This window comes from Lepeophtheirus salmonis, chromosome 3 (assembly GCF_016086655.4).
Source record: "Lepeophtheirus salmonis chromosome 3, UVic_Lsal_1.4, whole genome shotgun sequence".
Lineage (NCBI taxonomy): Eukaryota > Metazoa > Arthropoda > Copepoda > Siphonostomatoida > Caligidae > Lepeophtheirus > Lepeophtheirus salmonis.
The window spans coordinates 31,829,299-31,844,461 of NC_052133.2; the positions used below are offsets into that span (position 1 = coordinate 31,829,299).

Sequence of the window (15,163 nt, forward strand, 5' to 3'; positions counted from 1 at the left end):
AATGAAACTTTGTAATAAATGATAACAGCGACAAAATTGCAATTAAATGCTACTGCAAGCATTGGCCCCACTCTGTATATATGGTGGCACTGAGGTATTGATTTATTTGAACGGTACTATATACTGAATTGGTTTTTGCAACACCATTATCATGGTAAATATTGGCTTGCGGATGGCTTAAAAAAAATAAGAATGAAAATTATCTTTTAAAAAAGTGATCAAATTCATGGGGTAACACCAAATAAAAATTTTGCAGACGTCTGAATATGTGTTAATTTAAATAATTGTTTTTGTTGAATCAGTATAAAATATATAGATACTAATTGTGGTACTGCAGTAAGTAGGAAAAGATTGGTATCGTGACAACATTTGTAGGTAGTTATTTAATAAAATGGCCAAATTTCATTTTTTATAAATTAAGAATCCTGATCTAATGGCCTAAAAGAGATTATTGCATGATTTTATAAGTTGGTCTGAATTGATTGAGATATAGGTGAAAAATAGGTCACATAAGATGTAGTGGCATGTAAAAAACTTATTATTTAATTATAACTCCTGATGGCATAATTTAAAATCCAGTATAACGTTAAATAGACCAAGTATCTTAATAAATGTTCATAGACGTTACTATAATGAAAATAATTATAGTGGATTATTAGTATCAAAAAGCATCAATCTTCAATTGAAAAGCTTGACTGATTTTAATCAATTTATATTTATGAATATACATATTCAAACTCAAACTTATCTATTAAAGTCAAAATATTACACGATATTTTGGTTCACTAAAAAAAATATGCAGGACTTTATAGAAATATCATGAAAGTTTAAATTATACTTTTCCCCCTGTATTAGTAATTTGAACAGTGATTAGTTGAGTTTAAATTAAATGCTATTAAACAATGAACAATTCCCTATAATTAAGCGAGGAATACTCCAACATTTTGGAAGAATTGGCTAACTATCAAGTAGTAACAACTTATTTTTTACCTTTTTTCTCTCTTCCCTTTATGAACAAGAAGGTAATAAATATAGTCAAGATAAAACCAATTTTATTATTTATATTTGGTTCATTTCATCTTACAGCTCATACATAGTATTGCAATTTTTCAGGTCATATTGAATGTTTTTAATTCCTTTGTGTCATTCTATGAGCTACACTCAATTTTTTTTCAAAGTTGGTTCTTGTATTATTTAAAGCCGCTGGCTTTACGTGTTATTAAATCAAAAACCATATTACCTAGGATGTACACGGTATATACTATCCATATATAAAGAAATATTTATTTATCAATAGTAGTATCTAAATAATAAATACCCTCACAATAAATAAAAAAGGCAAGAAAAAATGCAACGATATATTTTGTAAGAAGTTTGTATTCAAATAGGATTTGTTTGTTTCTACTTCTATCATAACATACAAAATGATGCCGTCATTTTAAAGCTTTAAATAACTATTTTGATATACTTACTTTTGTTAATTTACCTGTAGGGTCGGTTCTTAGAAATATGAATTTGAGGAATAAATACTAATAAGAACCCCATTTTTGAAAGCTTTTAGTTTAACAGTTTAGCTTTTCCAATCAGAAAATATTAACCAGTAATTATAAATTTAGTGCATAAAATTAGTTTTTTAATATATATTTCGGATATTAGATATTAATTTTATAAAAGATATAGAGAGAGAGCTTACAACAAATGAGAGAATTTTTTTGTTCAATAAAAGTTGTTTTTTTTCTTTTTAGTGAGTAATATTTTGGTTGAGTATATTTCTCTATTACAAAAGACGTTTGGGTCTCTCTTAGAAAGTGATGTTATTGTTAACTCACAAACTGTTTACTTTATAAAAGAATAATTTATACTCCCTTTATGTCCTTTTGTAGGTATGACGTAAATTAAATGATAAAAATAATATTAAGTTATTTACAAATTCTGGAATTAATTATATCAAGGTTTAAAAAAACAACAATTATCCGGTGGTATTATTTAACTACCGACTCCAACGAGTCAAAATAAAAAGAAAAAAAAAAGAAAGGAGAGTTATTATTGTCTTATTCTTTATAAAAAATGTCCTGTTATATAGTAATTTTGAAATAATTTATTATCTAGAGACTAAGAAATGTAATATTCTTTTTTATAACTACATTCTGCATTCACAGTCAATAAATATAATTGTAAATTTTGTTCAATATACTAACTGATGACACTAGTAGTTATCATATGCAAAATATAATATTGCCAAATCAAGTTTTATATTGCTAAAATATCCATTTTAATGTTATAGTGGCTTAAACCCAAAGAAAGTACCAGGTTAAGGATTTTAAGGTGAGCCTAAGGTTAAATAAGAACTAATAAGTTTTTTAGGTTACAAACATGTATCTTTTTTATACATATCTGTACACTCCCGGGATAACAGTAACTTTGGGATCACTAATCATAGTTTAAAAGCTGGTTAACGTTCAGTTCGACCGTGCTTGTGTATACAAATCTTAATATGTGGTACTACAAACGTCAAATTACCGGGGAAAAAAGAAAAAAAAATTATAACATATTTATGACCATAAATTTTAAAAGCAAGTGTCAAAAAATTCATTTAGCGTGATAATGCATTTGCTTTACATGTTATTTATTTTTTTTCAATACAATTACAACTACCTTTAACAAATATTTGGTTGTTCATTTTTGTAAATTTTTTCTTCAAAGAGATAACTCCGTTGTTTAAATATTTATATTTGTTGTGCGTATAATTTGCTTTAGATGCAATGAAAGTCAATACCGAAACTTGCGATTTTGATTGTTTTTCTTACAAAAATTTAATATAGCGTAATATTATACTGGTAGGAGTGATGTAGCTAACAGTAGCTTGAGAGGACGACATTCTCTGGAGAAATGAATCTCTTGAAATTAATATGTATGAGTTCCATTTCCGTTTGCTTAGAGGGAAGGAAATATACATTTGATATCTATATTCACTTCAATTTACTAGGTCAGATAGATTAGTTGTAGTACTAAAATGTTTTTATATACTATAAATTGATATTTGTAGAGTGGAGTGAGTAAGCGGGAGCAATACTTATTTTAATACTGACTTAAGACCATCGATAACATCGTATGACTGTTCGATGATTTTGTAAGGAGAAAATGTATTACGGATATAGAGAGGAGTACCTACAACATTAACAAAAGCATTATTACAGGCAAAATAGTATAATTATATTGAAATGGTACAACAATTAAAGAAATAACTAGTCTCAACAATATTTATACTAAAATGGAGGGAGTTATCATAAATAAAAAAGGAATACTTATACATACACAAAACCGAAAACAAAATAACAAAAACCGAAGATAAATTCAAAACAAAACACAAATTAACTTATCTTTTTTTTAAACTTTAATTAATTATTTGATCGTTGGGATGATGCCATTGATATCTGATTTTCCTACTGATCTTTTTGCATAAATCATTTGCTATGTTTTGGTAATTATGGCAACGACCTTATTTTCTCCCTTCCCATTGTAGTGAGCAAGCATCTCATCTCTACGGATCCTAGCTCCAAAATTCCGAAGTATTTCTTAGGAGATCCCATCATATAGTTCCTTTTGATAATCACAATTCCAAAAAGGATGGTCTATGGTTTCCAGTTCCAGAAAGAAGTCGTCACTAAAAAACACTTTTCAAATACATATATATTATTATTCTATAGTACAAAACTACGCCAAAAATAGGCTGGGATTAATCATTCAGAGCATGAATTACTAAACTATATGTATGATCACTACCCACGAAACCTTTAAATATCAGCTTTATTATTTAGATACACAAGGGTTATTATAGTGATGCTTTGGACTTCTAAAAATGCCATTAATTAATTGTTTGTGACTAGTAAAAATTGAGGAATTATGTTTTTTTGGGAGTCATTTGTTCTCCAAATCACGACGCGGATAAGTATCTACTTTTTTGTCGTCATTTGGGATTCAAAATTTCAAATTTTGCTCTGAAACAGCATATGTATGTCCTTACGTGTGGTTCTTGTGGAAGGTATTTAATCAAAAGAAGATCAAAAACACCAAACTGATGCCTCATTAGTTTGAACGAGCCTTTCTTACTCCAGGATTAATAGAACACGAGTTTTTTTTTAAATTTACATATTACAAGGGATTGCCCAAAGAATATAATAGTTACAGCAACTGAACATATATTTAGGATATTAAGCACACTCAGGTTTTGGAGGAAGAGTTATCACTATCAGCATAAGCTTATTGATGTCATATAGAAGTTGCAATTGTGTACCATTGAAATAACTCTGATATCATAATAGAAGAATATCGACGATGATTTGGATCCAGAAATGCTAGTTGAAATAGTTCCGCTAAAAACAATATCTTGTATTTCTTCCGCCAATCCATGTATATTATGTATATAACCTTGAATACCTAATATTATATCTTTATTTATATTGTTTTCATATTTGGAGTTTAAAATGTAAAAGTTTAAAGGCTGAATCACATGAACTCAATTCAAGAAGGTGAGTAACTTCTTACATATAAAACTTCCAATTTAATTTACGAATAATTAATTAACTGATGTTGTCAAACTAATCCAATGATTGTAGATCCAAACTGTTAAATTTATTAACAGTTTATGATAAGCTAGATACTATTTAAAATGATAGTCTAACATTATTTAAATAAGTGGAATTCTTAAATGAGCTTAATAGTTTCTGATTCTTTTCTATACATTCACATTGATAATACAATTTTGAATCGCTAAACTAAAAATTTTAAAATTCTTATTGGTTGTGTTCCATAATTCAAGAAAATATATATTATTTGATTTTTACTATTATTGTATAAAACAAGACATAATGCTTTCAATATTATATTTAAATTGTATTATACCTACATGGTTCTTAGTTATAACTTTTGAAACGCTTTCAAATCCAGTTGTCCTTTAAGGTCATATATAAATAACGATTTTTAATATTCTTCCAGTTTTGAGCTAAATTATAGAAGTATGTTGAAGATTGAATGCTTGAGATAAATCTTTCTTCATCAAAATGTGTTGTAGGTTTCTCGAAGCATATTCATTCAGTCCAATAATCTTTGTCATTGAAGAAAAGATATGAATTTCTTTTGAGAATTAACTAATTTTCAATTTCAAAATTTTACAACAAATAAATATGTGAGGTTTTTAATTTATTTGAAAAATATAATATTTTATTTAAATAAGATGTTTCCGTACTGTTATTATAAAAAAATTATAATAATTTGTTTAGAATACTTATACAGATACTTATAGTCGGACCCATCGCCAGAACTCAATCTTATGGGGGACTATGAAGGACTATGAGAGAGTTTACAAAGCTATCTTTTGTTATTAATGAAAGAAAAAGTTGAGCTTCTGAGGTTTTGTTGACTTTTAATATTTCTACTCATCCATATATTTAGTAGTACATGTTCAGAGAGAGATGTTAACTCGACGACAATTTTTTAAAAATAACAAAAAAAAAACGAAAGTACCAAACGTTTCTCCTTTTTTAACGTTTAAACTGTTATTTTATCTACGTTTCATATAGTTATACTTAATTTATGAAATTCCATTTTGACCAATATATTTTTAAAATAAGAAGGATAAAAAAATGATTTTCCTTCATTTGTTATAAAATACATTTCATGTTATGAAAAGCACATTAACCTATTTTTTAAAATAATTAAATACGTTTAGAAATGTTTTTAATGTGGTTATGTAAATAAGAATATGAGTTCTGCTACTTGTCATGTCTTTGTTGTATAGACTTGCGTAAGTATACACTAATACAAAAATTTAATAATTCTAAGAACTGTACACCTTTTATGATCTGTAGGCTAAAAAAGATAAAACGAGAAATGTTTTTTCGAAAAAAGTGTCTTAAGTGTTTTTTATTTATTTTTTGTTTTTTTTATACCCTTTTTATTTGTGTAAATTAGGTAGGAAAAAAATCTAATCCATCTTAAATCCATTAGATCTATTTTCAAATATGATAAAAAATAGACTCTATTTTATTACATTTGTCCATAACTCACATATAGATGGAATGAAAGAAAATACATAGATCAAAATATATACTAGTCAATAGATTATACGTTTTGAGATGATCCTATATCATTTTAAAACAGAGGAACGGTTTTTTTTTTATGATTTAGAATTCACAAATTTCTTTGATATAAATTTATAGTACTTTATTTTAAATATATTATTGGGGTTTTCAATCGTTTGCGAAACACACCATATATTAAATTAAATTATAAAATTTCTCAAACGTTACTTATATTAACTTTGATTGCATCTATTAACCTTTTCTACAAAAAGGAAATGCCTAAAATGATATATTAGTTATCAAATAAGGGCATAATATATGGTCTTAAAAATAAACTCTTGCCTTTTCCAACAAGGCTGGAAGAATATGTACTCCATTCAATGGATATATTAGATGCCGTTTCTGCCCAGTCAGAGATTACAAGTCCATGAAGGGGACATGGGTTTATCTTCTCGTGACTTTCTACCATTTTTAATTATTATATTGTGTGTTTTATATTTGTGTAAATTTGAGATGCTATCAATTGCCTTGCAATTATTATAATGACGACGGATCTAATAACAAGATTATTCTTTTCGACGCTACACCCCTGTTTATTGTTGGGGGGGATCGGGGAGAAGAAAAATGATGAGTGATGTACTGCACGCTTTCAAAATATTACTAGTGATAGATTGTTATTTATAATGTTATTTTTTTATGTACCACAACTTTAATATCTATTTTTATAAGTATTCATCACTGTTCGCTGATTATTAAATCTAATAAAGAACTATTATCATTAAAAAAATAACAAGTGGAATAGTATCTACAAATTTAATGGTTATAATTAAATTGTTGTCATGATACCAAAATTGCTATCTCAATTTTTATAATTGTACGTCCAAAAATATAACAATGTCATGAAGGCCAATTCATATACCCTAACGAGTATAAGGGAGTCTGCCAGTTGTTTTGATAGGCTCTTTCAATAAGTTTTTTTATCGATATTTCTATAATAAAGTACACTTTTGTGTTCTTGGGGGATTACGTCATTTTAATTACGAAAGGGGTCGCAAATACCACTCGAAATACAATATATAGTACTGTTTCAAATAAATCAGTTCCCCGGTACCACTAAAATGTTGGTATACCCAACATCACTAGTTACAACTTAACAAGAAACAATCCGAATTAAATTTATTAACAATCAAAATAGGAATAAGGGATATGTGTAGTAGAAAAATCAACACCTAATTAGAAAGGTACAGATCAAGTTGTTTATGTTTTGGTAATTACATTGCAGTGTTTGCTCACCCCAAAAAAAAAACATCCATTTCAGTACGTTATTATTATTTATCAATGACGTCAGTTATTGAAATAGATTGGAATTTACCATAAAACTGACTTTATTATAGAAGATAACCTTGTTAAACACCAATGCGCCCAATGAAGATGAATGGTGGATCAAATCTATTTATTCTTATTTAAGACTTTAAGTTTATTTCCCAATCGCCAAACTTTGTTAGTTTATCTAATGAGTATATTGAATAAGCAACGTCTTAGCAAGAAACAGTTTCAATCCTTCTTTATTTCATGCATGGAGTATGCGTCACTACGGAGCAAAACCGCTATGATGTATATATCATCTAATATAAATTAATATTATAATTTTGTTTTCATAAAATAAATATGTCTTTTTATTTTCCACATAGATGTTATAACCGTGTGTGCCTCTGTGGTCGTTTTAAGTGGACCAAATGGTCAGTTATTTGCGGCATCGGCCCTTCGTGGCCTCAGATTCTTCCAGATACTTCGTATGGTACGCATGGATCGAAGAGGAGGGACATGGAAACTCTTAGGATCCGTTGTGTATGCTCATAGACAAGTAAGATATGACTTTTAAGCTTTTATTGTTTTGTTGAAATCGCTGAAAGGGAGTTAACTAAATTAATGATAAGTATAAGTGATGGTAATCAAACTAAAAATGGAATTGAAAAATATTTATTTTCTTTTTTTTAGAGAGATTTTATTACAATTTCAAATAATAACTGAAGTAGTTAAAAAAAATTGCACGACGAGTAAAGAAATAACTTCAAAAGTAATATTAAATAGTTATTGCAATAACGTCACTAATACTATGATGTCATAGGCAATCAACCCATAATTTAAAATAGAAAATGCTAAAATAATTAATCAGAATTCTACGAATTACAAATTGTTGAAAGCTTTATAAAATAGAAAAATAATTTTCCCCGAACAGCAAGTCAATTACCATTATTATAAATTAACTACTTATATTCAATTATATAATATACTACAACATAAAGCAAACCTTTCAAAAAAATAACAAATTCAATTTTTAATTCTACAGTACGACTATTGTAAAACGAAAAAGATTTTTCTTATTTTGGGAAGCTGGTTTTTTTACTCTATTTTTTCTTTAAGAGAGAATATAAAAACAACTCCATTGTTTTAATGGATTTCTTCTAAACTCATCATTCAATTTTAATAAGAACCCATACCAAAAGAAAACTGAATTTTATATATATATATATATTATTCAATATAACCAATTTAGTGTCAATAACGGCCTCGACTCGACCTCAAAAACTGAAGCAAGTCTTGATGACTGTCTCCTTTGACAGATTCCAGAATTCATCCAGAATCCTGGACATCACCACGGGTTCTGTTATGTAAGAGGGTCTATTGGTGTGTTGCTCAGTTGCACCACACTCAAAGAAGTCTATGGGGTTAAACTCCAGTGAGCTTGGAGGCCAAATACTGGGTCCAACAATGTCAAAAAAAAAAAAAGTACAACCAGCTCAATGTTTTCTTTGTAGTGTGGCAAAAATCAGTCTCATAATTACATCCAGACTCTTCCAGTATCTTTTTCTGACTTTTTTTTTAACTACCGCAAAACACTTCTGACTAGCTGCCAAAACAACAAACAGCATTCTACTTTCACATGCACTCAAAGTTTGTTGTTAAACAACGGCCACACCCTATAAATATAAAATCATCAATAGTGCATAAAAAGCAAGGAGTAACACTGATGATTTGTTGTGGAGTGATCATTATATGTTGTCGTTGGACTCAAGTTTGAATTGAGGATTAACATTTGAATATTTACTGCCGATATTATTTGCTGAATACGGAGTGGGATTTGTGTTTATTTTTCTTATCTCATGGCTGCACTTAGCTAAACTGCTCTTCTTCAAAACATTTTTCATATTGTCAGGGAGACCAGGTTAATTTTCGGTTTCTGTTTTACAACATGGCTGCGTTTCATATTATTTGAATTTATGATGTTAGCATATTTTTGACCAAAAATATTTAAAACCCAGTCCAGTCGTAATTCCAAATTCAGTTAGATATGATTACAACTCAAGTACCAAGTTCTATACTGTTCACGAGTTGTTTTTTTTACGATTTCAAGATCAGGTCAGATTTTAACTTATAGAAAAATTGAATCTGAAGTTCCAGTTTAATTATACTTTTCTACAATACGAGTGTGAGTTCCTGAGCTGTCCTGTTTATGAATCAAAGTCAAATATCAATATATTTGAACTTGGTCAAAGGCAAATCAAGAGTTTTAAACTTTAGAACCTGATCGAGTTTAAATGTCTTTGTTTATACTTAAGTTCGTCTATATTCCGATTCCTCAGTTCTGTAAAGATTTGCAATTTTTTTAAATACTTCCTAAATAAGTTTCCTGTTTTTCTACGAAATATTATATATAATTAATTATTATTTCATTCGCCTAGTAGAAAAAAAAGGAAAAAAAAGTTTTGTATATATTCTTTTTTTTAATTGATTATTGAATAAGTGACATATTTGCCTTAACTAGTATAGAAATACCATATTCAGTAACTTATGATTAAAGTGTCCTCTTTTTTAGCTATAAATTTATGTTACATACAAATAACTTTGAGTATTGAAAAATTTATAAAGTATAGTTTGGTTTACTCGGAGCAGTCTTCACTATGTAGTGTAATTATCATTACTCTTATTATTATTAGATGGCATTCCTTTACATTACTACATATGTATGAAGTAGTTACCGGGTGCGGCGAAAAAATCTTTACACTTTCAATCTAGAACTTTATTAAGATGTATTTCTTCAACCAGTAGTAAGAGAGTATGTCAATAAAATAACTAATATGATGTCTTGGCTACCCTGATGATCGATGTAGCTCCCTCAGCAGCAATGCTGGCTTCTAGGCGGCCACGGAAGGCATTTTACCCATTGCAGATGTAGTCTTCAGACATGGCATCCCATTGCTAGTTGACAGTGTCCTTGAGGTTGTTGATATTTGAGTGACGGACAGTGCAGGCCTTGGGCTCAATATGCAACTAAAAGGTGAAGTCCAATGAGCTGGCATATGGTGAGTAGGGGTGCCACATTTTATTTGGCCAGAAAGGCAAGTTGTCCTCCAACCCCTTCTGGGTCTTTTTAGACTCTGTGTAGGCGCACTTTCCTGCTGTAACACCACGTTCATGTCCATGTAGTTGGTCTGGAACCATGGTAACAACTTCTCCTCCGTTGGTTTCTAGCCAGTGTCCAAAGAGTGCATACTGAAATTCGTTGGTCACATTCAGATGGTATTTTCTCGTCTTCTTAGACACTTAAGCAGATCTAATTGTTTTTTTTTTTTTTTTTTTAGTATTTGACCGGAACAATTTTACTGCATTCACAAAAACCTTGATTAATGTTGCAAAAATGAAGTGTAAAGATTTTTCGCCCCATCCGATACCTACTCATTAACTAACTACATAATAAATTATTCTTTACAGGAGTTAATTACTACTATTTATATTGGTTTTCTCGGACTTGTATTTTCATCTTTTGTCATATATATTGTTGAAAAAGATCATAATGATGATTTTAAAAGCTTTGCTGATGCTCTATGGTGGGGAGTGGTAAGTATTTTTGTTTATTTTATTTAAGTATATTTTATTTTGTAGAAGGAGAAACGCCAAGAAAAGAAAATATTGATGTTTTACCATTTTTTTTTATCACGTCGTTATCTTTATTGTATATCCTAACTTTTCCTGCAGAAATAAACTGAAGGGGAGGGTTAGCCCAAAATTATTTAAAAGCTGTTAGTTAGTGACATTAAAATTCGATATTGCTTCACAAGTGTAAAGATTTAAAACAAAGTAATCAAACGCGGCTGTTAGCTTGAGTAAATTCCTTGTCTTACTGATATCATCTTTTTAACAAAAAATTTCGCTTTTTACGACACCACAGATGACGTTAATTTGTCATTTTCATTAATGATATATTCAATTATTTCTTTCTTTTGAAAAATTTACCTAGTTAATTAAGTTAATTATGTGGAATCGTGGAGGTTGCCTAATTACTTATTTAATAATATTAAAGTATAATCAACGTCTCTAGTGAGTAAAAAAAAGTGTCGCTTAGACCACCACTTTGTGCAAATATTGATCTCGAGTTCTTCGTTTGATCACTTAGTTTATAGCTTTGACAAGAGTTTATTTAAATTCAATTAAACAACGTTCAGAAAACCGACAAGGGAAAAAAAGAGTACCTAACTACAAAATACTTAGGAAATTTAGAAAGTAGTGCGTTTTCTTTCTTATAAACAAGATAAATTTTGATGTTTAGACAAATAACCTCTTTATTGACAAAAGAAGAGTTGTTCATATTTCAAGATTCAGAATTATTATATTATATATTTTTTTATTCTTCTCGTACACTACTAAAGTCCCATCCCTAGGTATTTTTATTCATATTTTATTTTTTTGTTTTGAAGTTGCATATATTATTTTTTGCTTCATTTTTCAATCAACTGCCTTTCCCCTCTTTCCTTGGAGTCCCTTTAATCGAAATGGCATAGAAAGCGTTTACTTCCCTAACATTAAAATGTATTAATATATTTTCAAATAATATAAGAATTACTGCATACTTTAATGTATATGAATGTACCTATGTGAGTAATGGAATCACTTAGAGCATAATTATTTGAAACAAGTACTTACTTTGTGTGCATATATACCAGTTTATTACCATTGTACGCCTTTTTTTAGATAACTCTCTGCACTGTTGGATATGGAGATGCAGTTCCCAAATCTTGGAAAGGTAAAATAATAGCCTCCTGCTGTGCTCTTCTAGGAATTTCGTTTTTTGCATTACCAGCGGTAAACTTCCTTTTTCATATATCCAGCCAAAAATCATTAAATTTATTTGTGAATTTCCTTTACTTTTTAAAGGGTATTTTGGGCTCTGGATTTGCATTAAAAGTCCAACAACAACAACGTCAGAAACATATGATCCGTCGGCGGGTTCCGGCGGCAACGCTTATCCAATGTCTTTGGAGATGCTACGCCGCTGATGAAAATTCATCTTCAGAAGCAACCTGGAAAATTCATCAAATCCCTCAAAGATCACCTCCCCCGTAAGTTAATGTTACTCATTAAAATATACTTGGTTAATGGTATATTTGGTCCTAGGGGAATTAATGTACTCAAAAATAAATTGCCTTATTTTTTATATCGTAGCAGTGGCGTTGATGAGAAGTAGAACTCATTGGATTATTATAAATTAATTGAAGATAATCATTAATTTCTTAAAGGAGCAACTGCTACAATGCAAACCATCAAATATAATATTAAGATGTATCTATGAATAAGAAAAATTTTATTAAATAGAAGTTTGAACCTTGTGTCAATATTTTGAATATATTAAGAAACATTTATAGGTCGTTTTTAGTGACGTCATACTTTAAATAATTATCTAAAAGTGAAAAGATATAAAGAAAAAATCAGGTGTGTCTGTATAGGGGCAGGGACTAAAAGGGCATAGCGCCCCTCTCCCCCAACAATTAGACAAATTTCCCAAAAAAAAATCTTGAAGAAATTTCATCAATGGTTCCAAAAAATTTATAAAAAAAAACAGTTTGAGGTACATGGTATGTATGGAAAGGAGATTATATAATCGTATTAAAATTGGTTGTTTGAGCTATAGCAAGATGACTAATTTCCATGATGAGGACGTAATGTGAAAACGTTCCTTATTTTGTAATAATTTTATTCTAAAAACCGTTGCGGATAAAACAAATAGAAATTATCCATAATTGTGGATATAATTTTTATTATGATGGTACATTTGATAGTAATAACATTCAAATGATGTCTCCATAATTTAATATTGCTCCGTTTCAGTTATATTTCCAATATCTTCTCAGAACTAATTCATGTTTTGACAAAATAAGATATCTTACTAAACTATTAGATTAAAATGTAAATACATTAAAATATTAGTAATGAAGGAACTCCAATTTTACTATTAATTAAATGCAAATTCTATTGTATTATTAAATGTTGGTATACGAGGCTTTCTCTTACATTTTTTTATAGTTGCAACGTACTCTTTTTTCAAACATCCAAAAGGTATACCCAAAAAATGTACATTATATACATGATGTCGATTATTATAAAAACAATATTTTTACTAACTTTTCTTCGATAAATTGAATAAAAATTTATTTGGTAGGGGTAAAAATAATTTTTTGAACGAACCATATTTCTATATTAATCCAGTCAATGTTTGATTGTTTTTGCTGTAACGTATATCATTTAAATAATAGATTCATTTGCTCTCAGTAAAAATATTGATAATAATTCAAATTATACTTATTGAGTAGAAGTTATAGATAGTATAAACTCAGTACAAAGGGTTTTCTTGATTATTTCATTCGAATAAAAAATGCATATTCATACAAAACAAGGCTTGGTAGCATGTTCTTTGAGAGTAAGGTGACACCCTCCCCTACCCTATATAAAAATTATATATCATGCCACTTGGAACAAATGGGATATCAGTTGAACAATTACATGTAATGGAACCGAAATTTGTAGCATTTTATTGTAAAAAAAAAAGCAATTATGATGCTGATATGTATAATATTTATAACAAAAAAATCAACAATTATTTCTTTTGGGGTCTTTTCCATACTTCCAACAATCCTAAGATATACAAGTATAAATGGTGTGTTTGCCTTCTGAATTACTTTTTACTGTAGGAACTCCGAGTTTTTGACAGAAAGGAAAAAAAAAGTATCATCTTCAAGCAAAATTTGAAAAATAAAAAATATATAAACTTGTATACAAGGGTTTTTTTTTTTGTTTTTTTTTAGAGGGGTGGGGCTTATTGAATTTTGTTTCCTGACATCCCATTTCTTCTGACTCAAATACATGTATTATAACCCTTATAAAAACTGTCAATATATATATATATATATATAAATAGCAGACATATGTAAAAAGGATATTGAGGTAAATATTTTCGTGCCCTACGTCAAACCAACTCTGATCAATTTAGCCAAAAGCAAAAAGTACTACAACTGATTTTGGTCTCCTCCAAATATAAATATGCGATATATCTAAATTATTATGAAGCAGGGTTGTGTATTAATAAATTGTTATATATTTGTTTTCAACCTTTGATTAAGACTAGAGCGGAAAAGTGGTTATGTGGTATAAAAAACCGTTTGAAAGTTATGCTACAACACTATATTATAAATATATATTTCCTTTTGAAAAAATTTTTGTCACTTGAGTAAATAATTTTGTAACATTTTTTATAGGTTAAAGAAATATTTTTCATAAATATTTAAAGCAAGTTATAGAACAATGCCTTATAATAGTCTTAATTTTTTAAATAAAATCAATTGTGTCTTTTTTCAAACTTTAATCGAGATGTGCAATCTAAAGATCACGTTATAGAGCAATAAAATTTGGCATAGTTACTTTCCTTTCTTACAAAATCAGAGTTTGAAAAAAGTTGAAATATATGTGTCATCATTAAAATATGAACATGAAAATACTCAATTAAAAATGAAATGACTCCCAGTGATCTATTTTATAACCATTAGAGTGGTTCTTATATAATTTTTTTGGAAATGTTAGGTGAGCATAGTCCATACAATTGTCCTTTTTTTAAATGCTTTATTTCATTTCTTTCATGTCCATTAACAACCATAATATGTGCTTCTCTAATAACGACTAGAATAAGCCCCACATTTTGTTTAAAATATAACATTTTTTCTATGTGAGAAACTGCACATTTTCCCAAAAAACAA

At 28.7% G+C, this 15,163-nt stretch overlaps 1 protein-coding gene across 50 annotated transcripts in view; it reads left to right on the forward strand.

Annotated features, from left to right (window-relative positions):
• The window catches only part of LOC121114935 (KCNQ potassium channel), a 579,520-nt gene that overhangs the window by 503,041 nt on the left and 61,316 nt on the right, over positions 1–15,163 (forward strand). For all 50 annotated transcript variants that reach the window (XM_071887354.1, XM_071887327.1, XM_071887355.1 and 47 more), the window contains 4 exons: positions 7,772–7,944; positions 10,854–10,979; positions 12,111–12,221; positions 12,294–12,478. In XM_071887354.1, coding sequence (XP_071743455.1) covers positions 7,772–7,944; positions 10,854–10,979; positions 12,111–12,221; positions 12,294–12,478 — 595 coding nt within the window. The remainder of the gene's footprint in view (positions 1–7,771; positions 7,945–10,853; positions 10,980–12,110; positions 12,222–12,293; positions 12,479–15,163) is intronic.